Source organism: Panthera tigris, chromosome X (genome assembly GCF_018350195.1).
Source record: "Panthera tigris isolate Pti1 chromosome X, P.tigris_Pti1_mat1.1, whole genome shotgun sequence".
Classification (NCBI taxonomy): domain Eukaryota; kingdom Metazoa; phylum Chordata; class Mammalia; order Carnivora; family Felidae; genus Panthera; species Panthera tigris.
Window position 1 is genome coordinate 126,378,210 of NC_056677.1, and position 15,174 is coordinate 126,393,383.

At 54.0% G+C, this 15,174-nt stretch overlaps 1 protein-coding gene and 1 pseudogene across 1 annotated transcript; one reads left to right on the top strand and one right to left on the bottom strand.

Moving 5' to 3' along the window:
- Positions 1-2,115: 2,115 nt before the first annotated feature.
- On the top strand, positions 2,116-3,528 carry LOC122235370 (cancer/testis antigen 1-like). Its single transcript, XM_042974483.1, has 3 exons — positions 2,116-2,511; positions 2,832-2,960; positions 3,211-3,528. The coding sequence occupies exons 1-3, from the start codon at positions 2,231-2,233 to the stop codon at positions 3,347-3,349; spliced, it is 549 nt and encodes a 182-aa protein (XP_042830417.1). The 5' UTR covers positions 2,116-2,230; the 3' UTR covers positions 3,350-3,528.
- A 1,512-nt stretch (positions 3,529-5,040) lies between these two features.
- Positions 5,041-12,643, bottom strand: LOC122235307 (annotated as a pseudogene).
- Positions 12,644-15,174: the final 2,531 nt, after the last annotated feature.

A 15,174-nucleotide genomic window follows, 5' to 3' on the forward strand; every position in this document is an offset into this window, starting at 1 on the left:
GGATTCTGTCTCCCTCTCTCTCTGCCCTTCCCCTGCTCACACTCTGTCATTCTCTCCCAAAAATAAATAAATAAATAAATAAATAAACAAACAAACATTTTTAAAAAAGAATTTAGGGGCTCAATGCCCCCAGCTTCAGCAGTGTCTTCCCACATGTAGTCTCCATCTGAACTTAGAGGATCCCATTGTTTCCCAATCAATGGCCTCAGTTTCACAGTGGGCACGCTTCAAGTCTGGGAGTTCAACTTGCATTAAAGTTCAGTTAGTTGCACTTAGGTTCTGCATTTGAATTTTCAGCAGTTTTGGCTCTGTGGCTATAGAACGTTAGGATTTCTTAAAGGGCACACATAGAAGCCCCTAGGCCAGTGATGTAGTGTTTGAGCTGGGAATTCAAATCTCTGAGCTCATCCTTCCATTTAACCACGTTCCCAAACCACATTAGGAGCTACCAACCAATGTCATTATATTTGTTAGTTTTCCAAAGAGGTTCAAAAGTATCATAGAAGAGTCACCCAGCTCCTTGTTTCTTATAAGTAGTTGATTAGGAGTAGCCAGTGCATATATTTTGCATATCTCTATCAGCTTATGTCACAGGCTACCAGTGTTCTCTTTGCTACCAGAAACAGTCATGAGCATCTTTAAATCTAATCAGATTGGAGCCAATTCCAGAAACCTCAGAACCAATTCCGAGAACCCATCCTTAAAATTCTGTTCCTCTAGAACCACTCCTGGTACCAAATCTGTATTAGTCAGGGTTTTCCAGAGAAGCCAAGCCAACAGATAATTCATTCATTCAGATTAGATGATGATAGATAGATAGATAGATAGATAGATAGGATAGATGAGAATGGAAGCTGAGTGGTCCCATGACCTGCTGCCTGCAAGCTGAGCGGGAGACCCGGCAAAGCTGATGGTGTAATTCAGCCTGAGTCTGAAGGTCTGAGAACCAAGGGAGCTGGTAGCAGTGTAAATGCCAGTCCCAGGGGGCAGGACAAGGTGAGACGTGATGTCACAGCTCAACAGTGAGGCAGAGGAAAGGCCTGGGGAAGAGACCAAATTCCTCCTTCATTCCTCCACTCTTTGTTTCATTCAGGCTCTCAGTGGATTGGACGATGCCTGCTCAACATTGGGGGTCTACTTTACTGAGTCCACAGATTCAAACGCTCATCCCATCCGGAAGTACCCTTGCAGACACACCCAGAAATAACGTTCTGTCAGGGTACCCTATGCCCAGGCAAGCTGATACATAGAATTAGCCATCGAACCCAGTGAATGAGCTGCTTTTAGGAGCGTGACCTCAGCATGCATATAGTCACCACTCTTTGACACAGGTGACTGCCCAGTGGGACTGTGTACTGCACAGAGTATCTGCCTTTCTCTGTATAGAATGGGGGCCAAAAGCATAAGTGACAAAGAAACCACCTATAACCGACTATGTCAACATTGAAAAGTTTTGTTCTGCAAACAGTACCAATCAAGAAAGTGAGAAGACAACCCATAAAATGGGCGAATGTATTTTAAAATCATGTTTGATAAGGGACTTCTATCCAGAACATATCAATAGCTCTTGCAACCGAGGAATGCCGTTATTCTTAGAAACGGGAAAGTTTGAGATTGGCAGACACTTTGTAAAACGATCCAACTTCCCTCAGCTTGCCACCCTCCACCCGCCATGTATCGATGGGGCAATTTAGACGCACCGAGGGACCACAGGGATACCGGCAGATTCTTTCCCTCAGTGCACACTTCTCCAAGTCCTGACCATGGTGGCCAGTGTCCCCACAAAGCTAAGGCAGCCACGTCCTGACCGCATTACCCGCGCCACATTTGCCCCTTTTTCTGTCCCCCTTTGTTTGGCGTCACTCCACCTTCCGCCAACCCCACGCTCCTACTCTAACCCTCCGTCCAGAATAGGCGGGGCCTGTTTGCCCAGGCGCGCGCGAGAGACTGAGTTGCGTCGCGTCCTAGGGGCGGGGCTTCGTCAGGGAGCCCTGGCTCTCCCGCGCCGCCGACGGGGTCTCCCTGGCGGCCCGTGGGCAGTCGGGCCAGCTTGGCGGGAACCAATCACATGCCAGAAACCTCACCAGAGGTCTGTCTGCGCAGGCGCCCTGGGTATCCCCAGCAGCCTTGCGCACGGAGGGGCGGAGCTTCGTGAAGCAGTCCCAGCGCCTCAGCGGTCGGCGGGGCGCGCGGTTTAGCGGCGGCCTCTGAGCGGGCGGGTGTGGGGGCCATGCAGGCCCCGGGCGACGGTGCGGACGGCGCGGACGGCGCGGACGGCGCGGACGGCGCGGACGGCGCGCAGATCCTGGACGACGGCGCCGGTGGTGCGACGGGTAGTGCTGGCTCGTCCAGTGGCCCCGGAAATCCCGGAGGCCGGGACGGCACCGCGACGTCGGGCACCGTGGCTGGGGAAGCTCCCCAGGTCGAGGGGGCATGGCCCGCCCCAAGGCAGGGGGAAGAGGCTTCGGCCTCGGCCTCCGGGGAAGCCTCAGAAAAGCAAGTGTTGGAATTGTATCCTTTCCAAGGAGCTCCCGAGGTCGGGGGGCAGTGGGGAATGGCCGGGAGGGGAGGCAGGTGGCGGCCCCGGTGGATGGGCGGGAGAGGTGTCGGGGACTTGCGGGGGCACAGAAGGGAAGTGGGGGTGGGGGTGGGGGGGCCGAGGGAGGCTGGAGGAAGCAGCTGGGGGTGCCGCGATGCACGTTTCCCGAAGGGGCGGCCGAGGTGGTCTTGGGTGGCCCTAAGGGCGGTCCGGGGGAAGGCGGGCCTCCGATGGGCAAGGAAGCCTCCTCCATGAGGTCCACCCAGATATGCCTTAACCGAATGTCCACCAGTGCCCTCACGGTGCCTTTCCTGTGTTACGCGGATGCGGAGCTGACCTACCAGTACCTGACCTCGAGTGCCGAATGCTACCACGAAGCGGTCCACACGGAGCTCACGGTGATTGGCAGTGACTTGTTTATGTAAGTTCTAGAAGGGGCTGGCGGGAGGCAGTGGGGAGCTGAGGTAACCTCTGCCCGACGGCCACTTCGGTTGGAGATGTGCAGACACCAAGGGCTTGGTCTCAGGAGGCACATGGGGCCCCGGGTCTGTGGCCGCCTCAGGGGTTGCTCTAAGGGAGACACGGAGGGGTAACCTTGAGGGGGGAGATTGGAGTGAGGAGGGCCAGGAGTTCTCAAATCTAAAGTGATTTCCTTTTCCCCTTACTTTTAGCCGACTGACTGCTGAAGACCCTGTCCTCCTGCAGATTTCCACCGCCTCCTTGCTCAACCAGCTTTCCATGGTGGTGCAGACCATGCAGCACTTGGTGCCCGCGATTTTTTCTAGGCCTCGGCCTGGAAAAGGGGGCTGAGTCCATGACAGTATCCAGTGGAAGGCCATGTGCCCTTCCCCAGGGGCATGACCTTTGCAGTAGTTGCCACTTTATTTCTGGGGCTTAGTTATTTGCCTGTACTGGCCCGTGGGTGCTCTGTGCCCACTTGTTTTGATTGCTGCTTAAAGAATACAGATAATAAAACTGAGTTAATGTTCCGTATCTGAGTTTCTTTTCAGCACCCAGATTTTCTCCCATGTGTCCTCAGGTTGGAGGGGAGGTTCTGGTTCTAGTACTCTAGTACAAGGCAATCGAATACAATTGACGAAATGAAAGGAAATTAAGATTGCTTGGGTCCTGTCATTCAACATTGACTACCGTCAGGATTTCAGAATACTCTCGTGGCTTTAGGGTTGTAGGAATACGTTAAATGTATAACAGTCATAGCAAGGAGTAAGCTTCTTCAAGTTTAGCATCAGTTTTTTTTTGTTTTTTTTTTTTCCGGAAACATTTTTGGGCTTTCCCTCTGTCTAAAACTTCTTCAAAAATATCTTACTGCATGGATACGTACAAGATGTATTATGATGCATTTGTTCAACACTTCAGTTTCTCGCAATTTTTTTCCTATTACACATAATGTTTTGGTGGGATTCTTGCACATATAAGTCTCTGCGTGAATGGCTGTTTTCTTAAGATGGATTCCAAGAGGCAGATCTATCATACAGAGTGGCTCTCCAGAAAATGTGCCAGAATTCTGGCACCAGCAGAATGGTGGTTTCCCCGCATCCCTGTCGTGGCTGGATCTGTTTTCTGCCACAAGGAGAAACTCAGTTTGGGTGCAGCCACACTGGAAAACAGTGTGGAGGTTCCTCAGAAAATTAAAAGTAGACCTACCCTATGACCCAGCAGTAGCACTGCTGGGAATTTACCCAAGGGATACGGGAATACTGATGCATAGGGGCCCTTGGACCCCAATGTTTATAGCAGCACTCTCAACAATAGCCAAGTTATGAAAAGAGCCTAAATGTCCATCAACTGATGAATGGGTAAAGAAATTGTGGTTTGTATACACAATGGAGTACTACGTGGCAATGAGAAAGAATGAAATATGGCCCTTTGTAGCAACGTGGATGGAACTGGAGAGTGTGATGCTAAGTGAAATAAGCCATACAGAGAAAGACAGATACCGTATGTTTTCACTCTTATGTGGATCCCGAGAAACTTAAGAGAAACCCATGGGGGAGGGGAAGGAAAAAAAAAAAAGAGGTTAGGGTGGGAGGGAGCCAAAGCATAAGAGACTCTTCAAAACTGAGAACAAACTGAGGGTTGATGGGGGTGGGAGGGAGGGGAGGGTGGGTGATGGGTATTGAAGAGGGCATCTTTTGGGATGAGCACTGGGTGTTGCATGGAAACCAATTAGACAATAAATTTCACATATTAAAAAAACCCCTCAATTTGCATGAGCAAAGAACTTAGAAACACTAGAATAAGAACGTTGTGCTTTCCTGGCCTTGTTTCAAATCAGAGAAGACAAGTGCTGGGACAATTGGTCGGTCGGGGTGAGTGAGGCAGAGAGAGAGGCAGTGTAGCATAGTTTGGGGGAAATATTTTTTGTCACGTAAACTGCTCACCTGTTAGCATCGGTGCTGCGACACAACAGTTCCCAGCAAGTACACCGAGCCGCGTGGAGGTTGCAGGACAAGGCGAGGCTCAGATGGCCGAGTGGCGGGCTACTGTTTCTTCCACTCGTTTTTGTCGTAGTCCCGCTTGACTGAGAAGCCCTGGATCGGGCTGGCCTTCCAAGTCGAGCATCCTCTCGGTCTGCTTGGCCACCCCACTCCTCTTCAGAGGTTGCGGGATGGGGCCGTACACGCAGTGCTTCTCCCAGATCAGAACGAGAGCAGCGGCTGATGGAGAACATGGTGGTGCCTACAACCGTCTTCTGCTTGTTTGTGCTCCTGTTCGTTTCAGCCAAGCTCTCGTTGAACTGAATGTGGCACGATTCAGCTTTTTCATCAGTGGAGAGGATGCTGCAGGAAGGCCTCTTCTCTTTCGAGGCCTTCTGGCTGGCGGACGTTGTCGATGTGGGCCACAGCAGGCAGGGGATAGTCACGCCATTCGACATGACTCGAGAGAGCGTAGTTTTCACTCTTCATGACGCTTCCACGTGCTCCAACACTGAGGTGGAAATTCCTCACTTGCCAATTAGGCGAACCACTCTGGTAGCCAGAATTCTGCCACTAGTGCCTGCTGTGATTGTGGTGACCACCCTGGGAAAATAGAATGAAATCAAAATCTTCTGTGTGCAGGCGCTACGCTATGCTCCCGACCCACATCGTCATGTGTAATTCTCAGGACAGCCTGGTGAGCTGGGTACTGTCGTCTCTACACCGGTTCTAGGCGAAGAATGGAGGCCGACAGAGGCCGGGTCTGTTTGATTCAAGCACCTACTGTCTTAGCCACCCTATCCCTCCAACCTCAGCACGGTTGAGTGGAGCCACCAGGAGACTGGGAGAGTGTTTTTCCTTCTTCCGGCTCCAGGGAACATCCATGCGACTAATGAAAAACGCAGAAATGGGCAAACGCAGGCAAAGCAGGTAAGAATTGGGGAGAACATGGGGCGCCTGGGTGACTCAGTCTGTTAAGCGGCTGACTTTGGCTCAGGTCACGATCTCACAGTTAGTGAGTTCCAGCGCCTTGTCGGGCTCTGTGCTGACAGCTCAGAGGCTGGAGCCTGCTTCAGATTCTATGTCTCCCTCTGCCTCTCTGCCCCTCCCCTGCTCACGCTCTGTCTCTCTGTCTCTCTGTCTCTCTCTCTCAAAAATAAATAAACATTTTTAAAAAATTAGAAAGAATTGAGGAGAACATAAGGTTGATAAGAATCCCAATCCTGGCTTTGCAGTGGCTTCTCTATACTCCCAGGTCCTTTTGTACCTTGAAATCTTCATTTGGCCCTCTTTGAAACGGAGGGCACAATGGGGGTACCTGTTTCCCTCTTCCCCCTGCCCTCTTCCCTCGACTATGAAGAGGGCTCTTCTCAGGCATTTTTCCTAGCTGACAAAAAAAAAAAAAAAAAAAAAAAAAAAAAAAAAGAACCAAATCATCTGCCAACCCAGAAAAAGTCTCCACAATTGTGGAAGCAAAACAGTTTTCTCATTGAGTAGGCATTGCACCAGAATGTGATGCGCATCACAGGCAATCTGCTAAGAGATTCCAAAGACAGGGAGCTTTCACCCTTTTGTATAGGTAAGCGGGTAGAGCTCATCACGTGTTCTCAACATCCACCACAAGTAGACCTCAAGTAAGAGGACGTGACGCCACCAGGCCCCGCACATAGTTCATCCTGAATTTCCCTGGGAACTGGGGTGGCCGTGTGTATTAGGTCGTGGCTGTTTCAGACGGCGCGTTTGTGTTCCCTCCCCCACATTAATATGCTGAAGCCCTAAACCCCGGTGTGGCTGTATTCGGAGATGGGACCTTTGAGGAAGCAAGTTTAAATGAGGTCATAAGAATGGGGCTCTGGTCCAATAAGACTGGTGTCCTTATAAGAGAGACACCAGAGAGCACCCCCCTCTTCCTCTCCCTCCCTCCCCGCCCCTACTCCCCCCGCTCTCTCCTCACCTGCACTGAGGAGAGGCCGTGTGAGGACAGAGGAGAAGGTGGACCTCTACAAGCAAGGAAGCAAATTCTCACCAGAAGCTGAATTTGCTGGCACCTTGATCATGGACTTCTAGCATCCAGAACTGTGAGAAAATAAACTTCTGTTGTGTAAGCCACCCAGTGTGAGGTACTTTGCTATAGCAGCTTGAGCAGACTAATACAATTGATCGGCTTTATCCAAGGAAAAAATAAGCTTTTTCATACCTTTATGACAGGAGCCAGTTTTGCAACTTGGGGCAAGGTGCCTACTGAAGTTAGGCTTCTACCCTCCCACAGAAACTGAAGATCGGGACACAATCTTGCTTGATGTTTACATTCCAAAGAGATGTTTCCCAGGTCCTTGAAGAACACATTCCTGGGTTATAAAGATGGCAAGGGGCTCTTTTAGCCTTTTTTTCCTTAAATTTATTTATTTATTTATTTATTTATTTATTTATTCATTCATTCATTCAGAGAAGGAGTGGGGGAGGGGCAGAGAGAAAGGGAGACAGAGGATCTGAAGCGTGCTTTGTGCTGACAGCACAGAGCCCGATGCAGGGCTCAAAGTCATGAGCCATGAGATCATGACCTGAGCTGAAGTCGGATACTCGAGCACTGAGCCACCCGGGCGCCTCTACCCTTTAAAAAATACTACCTATTTTCAAAGAAACAAAGAAAGAACTTACAAGGCGTGTAAAGTAAATGCTTTAAGGAAGGGGAGGGGACCATCTCTTCCCATATTTTCAACAGGGAGAATGAAGCCTTTTACTTTATTCTTTTTTAATAAGCTCTATGCCCAATGTGGGGCTCTAACTCATGACCCCGAGATCAAAAGTCACATGTTCTATGGACTGAGCCAGCCAGGTGCCCCTAAGCCTCTTATTTTTAATGTGTACATGTTCTTAAAGTAGCTCTCTCTAAAATATGCTGAATCCTGAAAACTTGCTAAGGTCCCTGATTAGTCTGATAGCTCTTTTGTAGACGCCACTAGATTTTCTATATACGTAATCATGTCTGAGAATGAGGGCGGTTTTTCTTCTTTCTTGCCAATCTGGATGCCTGTTATTGCTTGATTTGTCTTCTCATCACGGGTTGGATCCTCCTGCTTCTCTGCATGCCTGGTAATGTTGGGCTGGATGCCAGACAGTGTGATTTTTCCTTGGGTTCTGGATGTCTTTGTATTCCTGTTTTAAAGGTTAGAATTTTCTCTTTTTATTTTGGAGACAGAGCGAGCGGGGGAGAGGGGCAGAGGGTGAGAGAGAGAATCTTGAGCAGGCTCCACGCTCAGCACAGAACCCGACTCCGGGCTCGAACCCACGACCCTGGAGCCATGACCTGAGCCAAAATCGAGAGTCAGACGCTCAACCAACTGAGCCACCCAGGTGTCCTTGGATGTCTTTGTATTCCTAAACATGGTCATGAGCTTTGCTCAGGGATGCTGTTAAGTGAGTGGGGAAAGATTGATCCTTTTGAGTCTTGGCTTTTGAAGATTTGCTGCGTGGGACCAGAACAGCTCAGCGGAGGATTCGTTTTTCCCGCTACACTACTGAGGCAAGACCCTTCTGAGTGCCCTGCCCAAGGCCTCCAGAATTATGAGGTCTGTCCTCCCTGCCAGTGGGGTTAGCCACCAGTCTCTGTCCTGCTTGCGGGGTCGGCACAATTACCTTTCCTCCTTTAAGATGGTTCTTTCTCTGGCTTCACATGGTTTGCTCACACACTTGTGCTGATCAGTGGTGTGCTGCACACTCCAGCAGGACCCTCTGTGTATACGTGGGCGTCTCACCAATGAGCACTTCCCTTCCCACTTAGAGCTGCGTTTTGTCTCTTAGAACCAAAGTACTCCAACTCATACAGATGAGAACGGTCGGTGGGTTTCAAGCAACAGCCTCAGGAAATGCGGGGTGATTTGGGTGATTCGCAATGACTTACTGGGTGAAGCTGGGGGAGGCCAACAGACTCCCATTCACATCGCAGGACAGGGAAGCAGAGAACCCAACTGTCACCAGTGCGCAACCTGGACCATGTGTTCTCCGAAGGCAAACTCTAGGTAGAGTTTGGGTACACGCTGCCGGGAAGCCATTTTTAAAGGTGACCACGTGGTACACGGTCACGTCTGATGGTCTCGGGTAACCCAGAGCCTGGGAACCACTACTCCAATCTTGACATGATTGCGTCCAGACCCAGAAGGAACCTTCCGGCCTCTCTCTGACCTTGCTGGTGGGGTCCCTTAGCGCAGGCAGCCAAAGTGTGGAGACGTCAAGAAAACCCACCTCAGAAAAGGTCCTGAGAGTTGTTGTCACATTGCCATTGCAATGGTAGCTGGGTCTCCAACCTCCCCGCGCCTCTGTCCTTAATGCAAGAGCACCAAAGAGTGGCTTCCTCGCAGCGGTCGCGAGGATATCTGACATTGTTGGGAAGACTTGGAGAACCACAAATCCCTCTGAAATGTCACCCGGCTGACTGACACTTCTGTGAGCTTGCCTCCTGGCATTCCAGAAGAAACCAATTTCCTCTGCTTGGGAGAGTTTCTCTATGTCTCCTCTGTCCTTTTTCCTCTCTTCCTCCCTCCCTTCTCTTCTACTCACTCTCCCCCTCCTCCTCCTCCTCCTCCTTTTCCTCTCCCCTCCTCTCTCTTTCCTCCCTTCACTCCCAATGTTCCAGACCATGTCCTTCAGATCATTGCCCTAGACAGGCCATCCTGTCCCACCCAACCTAAATTAGCTGGAACAACAAAAGTGCAAGATTAAACTGAAGGGGGGTTTAGAATTTGCTGAAGATGACATTTCACCTCAAGGGAGAAATACAGATTATTCGCTAAGTGGTTTGGGACACCTTGACTAAAACCTTTTGGAAAGAAAACAAACTTACATACCAATGTTCTTTCTCACGAAAATTACCTCCCAGGATGTTAAAGTTTTAAAGTACTAGAAGATGTTCTCAGTGAATATTTTTGTAATTTTATACTGAGGAAGGCCTTTCATAGGAAATGCAAACCGCAAACTATACTGAAACAATGGATCACGTAAACAAAAAAGTTTTAAGCCACTCTATACCAAAAGACCAGGAGCAAAGATAAAATGAAGAAATGGCAAGGAAAGGTATTTTCCAATTATAACAAAACTTTGATATTCTCAACAAGTTAAAAAAAAAACACAAGTATTTATTAACCACAGTGGACCAATGCATATTTAAGGCTTCTTTACAGGTTTCTGTAGCTTCCCTTAGGCTATTTCACTCAGTACTATTATTGTTATGGTTAAACATAACAAGACTGCAAGAGTGGACATCATTTTTTGCGTGTTAAATTTGAGTTATCTTACGCAAATCTGAATAGAGGTGTCTACTTGGCAGCTGGATACAGGAGTCTGCGGTGTGGGCAAATGTCTGCGATGAAGATACAAATCTGGGGCCCAGGACACGGCCCAGAGAGCCCCGAGCCTGCACGAGCTCGCCACGGGCAGCCGAGAGCCGGTATAGGGGGACAAGTGGCCCACGCACCGAGCCCTGGGGTCCTGGGACACTCCGAGGTGGCAGAGCAGAGAGGGAGCCGGCGGCAGAGACTGAGGAGGGGAGGGAGGGACCCTAAGACTGCAGGGTGGCCTCCTGGAACAGGAGTGAGACGTGCGCGCCCGCACACACACCTACCCACCCACCCACCCACCCACCCACACACACACACCCACACACACACACTGGGGGCAGGAAGGAGGTGGTCAGGAGGGAGGAGAGAGCGATCCTCTCCCCGGGGTGCTGCTGATGGTCAAGGGCGATGAGGCCCTAGAATGCTCACTGTGTTTGACAGCGAGATCCTGAAGACCTGCAAAGACAGGGTCGGTGTGGGGTGCGGGTCAGGAGGGGTCGAGGAAGTCAGGTGCAGGGTGGGAGTCGGGAGGGGACAGGGAGATGGGATGTGAGGTGTGGTTCCAGAGGGGACGGGGAGACCAGGTGCGAGGTGGAGTCAGGAGGCGATGAGGAGATGGGGTACGGGGTGCAGGGTGGGGGTCAGGAGGAGACGGGAAGATTTGGCAAGGGGTGCGGGCTGGAGGTCTGGAGGGGATAAGGAAGTCGGGTGCGGGGTGGGGGCGTGTGTCAGGAGGACACAGGAATGTCAGGTGCGGGGTGGGAGTCGGGAGGGGACCAGGAAGTTGGGTGGGGGGTGGGGGTCAGGAGGAGTCAGGGAGATCGGGTGCTCGGTAGGGTTGGGGGTCAAGAGTGGATGAGGAGGTCAGGTGAGGAGTAGGGGTCAGGACGGGACAGGGAGGTCGGGCATGGGGTGAGGGTCAGGAGGGGATGGGAGGTTGGGTGCAGAGTGGGGGTCAGGTGGGACCTGGAGGCTGGGTGCAGATTCCGGATCGGGAGTGGATGGGGATTTGGGGTGCGGGGTGGGAGTCAGGAGGGGACTTGGAGGTTGGGTGCAGGGTGGGCCAGGAGGGGCCGGGAAATTGGGGTGGCGGGTGGGGGTCAGGATGGGACAAGGTGATCGGGTGCGGGGTGCAGATGGGGGTCCGGAGGGGATGGCGACATTGGGTGCGGGGTGGGGTCAGGAGGGGACCTGGAGGTTGGGTCCGGATTCCGGATCAGGAGAGGATGGGGAATTGGGTGCGGGGTGGGGGTCAGGAGGGGACCTGGAGGTTGGGTGCAGATTCCGGGTCAGTAGGGGTCGGGGAGATGAGGTGCGGGGTTGGGGTTCAGGAGGGGATGGGGAGATGGGGTGTGGGGTGTGGGCCAGGAGGGGACGGGGCGTTTGGGGACAGCGGGTCCAGCCCACTCCCGGGAAGGGCCGCACTGTGGCCGCCGAGCAGAGAAGGCGGTGGCTTCGGGGTGGCCAAGTCGCAGCGTGTGCAGAGGTGGGGGGCTGCAGCCCTTCCCACGTGCCGGGGACCCGCAGAGAGCGGGGTGCGTGGACGCAGGAGGGACAGAAGAGCTCAGGCAGGGGAGGACGGCTTGGCAAGGGAGGGAGCGGCCCCTCCTCGCCAGCCCGGCTCCGGGGGAGCCCTCCTCCCCCAGGTCCTCACCGCTCCGGACCGAGACGCCTCCTGTCGGAAGCCTAAGTTGCGGCAAAACCTGGAACAGACCATCAGCCTCGTGTGCGGCAACAGCTAAGGGTGGCGGAACCGGTGAGGAGGGGGCGTCCCAGGCCTGAGGTGACCTCGGGGCCGAGCCCTGGATCGGGTGGCACGGGGGCGGGGATGGGGTGGTCACCGGTCTCTCGTGCCCTGCGCACACCCGGGCCCCCTTCATTAGTGCCTTTCTTTGGGCCCTGCGTGGGGGCGGTGGTGACAGGACCAAGGGTCCTGACCCTGGCAGCAGCAATATCCCCGCCCTCCTACCCTCGTGCCCCCGGGTCGTGCCAGCCCCTGCCCCGTCTTCCTGTTTATACCCCCAACCACCTATTGATTTAATTTATCTGCACCTCACCGTGTCCGTCTGTCACCACGTGCCCCTTCTCTGGGATGTGGACAACCTCACGCCCCTTCTGTCCTTGGGTCGTCCTGGCTCCTTGGTGGCACGGTCAGCCTCGGCCTCGCCTCTGCCACCTGCCCCTGGCCGTGGCCGGTCCCGCCGGGTCCGAGCAGGGGCCCCCGACACCAGCAGCACTTGATGGCGAGGAGGGGGGCGCCCAGGGTGATGCGGCGAAGCCATCCCCAGACCGTGGCTGCGCCCAGGGGTCTCCCCGCGGCTGGGTCCCGGCATCCCCTCCGGACTTCTCGGGGGTCGGACCGTACCTTTCTCGGGCGCCCTGTCCCCAGCACCTGGGGAGCTATGAGCGGGTTCGTGCCAGGGCCCCACGTGGGCCAGGGGGCTCTGGAAGTCTCCTTCTCCAGGCCCGAGCGCCCAGCTTCCTCGGCGTGGTGCCCGCTCGGCCCGGACCCCTCACCCCCGCTGCCCTGTCCTGCGCCCGCCCCGAGTGGCCGAGGCGGCAGTGCCTTACCCCTCTGTTCCCTCTTCCCCCGCCGAGGAATCTGGCCCCGGCGCGTGGTCCCGGAAACCCAGCTGTCCCCTCTGTTTTGGCATGAGCTTCTTTGTCGTTGTTCCTGGAACCTTGTTTCTGAATTAAACGTCGGGAAAACGGTGGCAGTGTGTGGCAGGTGGGCGGTCGGCGAGCAGGGAAGCAGGTGGGGAGGCTGTTGGACTCTGGAGGAGCTGGGCTCCCTTTATGGGAGGAAGGGTGACCCGTTGCAGGGGTCCCGCGCATCTGAGGAGGTCCAGGGCCACGTCCGATCCGTGTCAGCAAACCCCGGTGGCTCTCCCGTCAAGATCCAGTCGGAACCCGTTCCCTTCTCCCCACCTCCACTGGCCGCAGCCTGGGGGTCTCTCGCCTGCGTGCCAGTCTCCCCACTTCTGTCCTGCCTGCCCTGGTCCCCTTCCCAGCGCAGCAGGCACTGGGGACCTGACAAGACGTAAGTTGCATCCCGTCCCGCTCCGTTCAAGACTCCCTAGGGTCATCGACGGCACCCAAACTCCTTCGTGCCCCACGACGCTTTACTGCCGCAGGTGCACCTCCATGCTGACGGGCCCACCTGCTTCTTACCCCCCGACACCTGTGAAAGTAATGCAGGTGGGGAGAGCGTGGGACGCAACCTTAAGGAGAGCGGCCAGGAATGCTATCTGAGTGGGCCAGATGGAACCCCGGGGGAAGAGAGCTCCAGGCAGGCAAGAGGCAGTGCAAGGGTCCCGAGGCAGGCCTGGGCCTGGTGTGTTTCAGAGAAGGGAGGAGGCCAGTGTGGCTGGATCCGAGTGAACAAGGTGGAGAGGGGAGGGAAGGAGGCCGTGGAAGATGCGGGCCGGATCACATCTGACTCGGCGGGCCGCGGGGCAGGGCTCTGGCTTAGTCTCTGGGAGGGGAGCCCGGGGACGCGTTGGAATCGACTTGTTTTGTGACCTGACGGACGTGTTAAGGCCGCCCGGCACCTTCAGCGGTCCGTGTGTGGGGCCAGGGCGGTGGCCTAACTCTGGGCTTTGCTGGGAGAGGGAGGGAGGCTCACACTAAGTTCCGGTCTCTTGACGATCTGGCCCCACAATTCCGGGCCAGTCTTGGGAGCCCTATCCGGAAAGGGTGGGTCCCAGTGCCCCTTCTCTTTGTCCCTTTCCTCCAGCTGCGCCTTGCAGCCCCTCCCCTCCCTCTCTGGACTCTTACCCACAGAAGACTCTACCACCATACGGCTTGAAGGCCTACCAGCTAGGAGCCAATGCCTTTGTGAACTTAAAGAGCCCAGTTTCTCTGTTAAAAGAAAGGAGAGCCACGTTCTCAGGTGAAGTGACAAGAAAACCTACGGTTCCTCAATTCAATAAAGGACAAGACTTTTCTATTGCAAGTGAAGAAAGACAAAAAGAAAAGCAATAGAAAGTATTCACGACGGGGGTGCCTGGGTGGCTCAGTCGGTTGAGGGTCTGACTTCGGCTCAGGTCACGATCTCACAGTTCGTGGGTTTGAGCCCTGCGTCGAGCTCTGTGCTGACAGCTCAGAGCCTGCAGTCTGCCTCAGATTCTGTGTCTCCCTCTCTGTCTCTCTGCCCCTTCCCCGCTCACGCTGTCTCTGTCTTGCTCTCAAAACTAAATAAAAGCATTCAAAGAAAAAGAGAAAGAAAGAAAGAAAGAAGGAAAGAAGGAAAGAAGGAAAAAAGGATTCATGTTGGCTTAAGCAAAGGGAGAGTTTCTGGATGTGTGTAACTGAACGATCGTGGCGGGGGCGGGGGCGGGGGCGGGGGTGGGTAGTTCTGTCTTCAGGCATGGCTGGATCCAGGATTTGGTTCTCTGCGACGTGCCTTCCTGCTCTTGCTTCCCATCTGTCCAGTGTCAGCCTGTTCCTTCCCCCCGCCCCTGTAGCCCCGGAAAGGCCGGAAAGGAAGGAACCAAAACCGTGTTTGCTTACAGAGATCACGACCATGCATGTAGAAACTCCGAGGGAACCCTCGTGAGGCTAGCACTCCTGGTTAGCGAGGTTCCAAGACACAAGCTATTCAGAGGGAGCTAACCACCCCCCACCCCGCCCCCAAACCCATAGCCACTTGCGGCACCACTCCCTTGCTCGTGGGAAACAAGGCCAGTAAGCCCCAAAACTCCTCCTCTAGTGTTTCCGTGCTTATTTCCCTGGTACAAAAGGAGTCTTCTACTTCGGTAGGAAGCCACCCTACTGGTTGGTGGTGCGGGGAGACCAGACTTGTGGCGGCGGGGCGCCTTTTCTGGAGAGCACTTGTGTGCCGAGGAGCTATAGAACGCGGGAA

Excerpts from the sequence above, each read along its gene's own strand:
- LOC122235370 (XM_042974483.1), top strand. The coding sequence starts at position 2,231 with ATGCAGGCCCCGGGCGACGGTGCGGACGGCGCGGACGGCGCGGACGGC. Across the intron at positions 2,512-2,831 it reads GAAAAGCAAGTGTTGGAATT|TGCCCTCACGGTGCCTTTCC; the intron begins GTATCCTTTCCA and ends AATGTCCACCAG. Across the intron at positions 2,961-3,210 it reads ATTGGCAGTGACTTGTTTAT|CCGACTGACTGCTGAAGACC; the intron begins GTAAGTTCTAGA and ends CCTTACTTTTAG.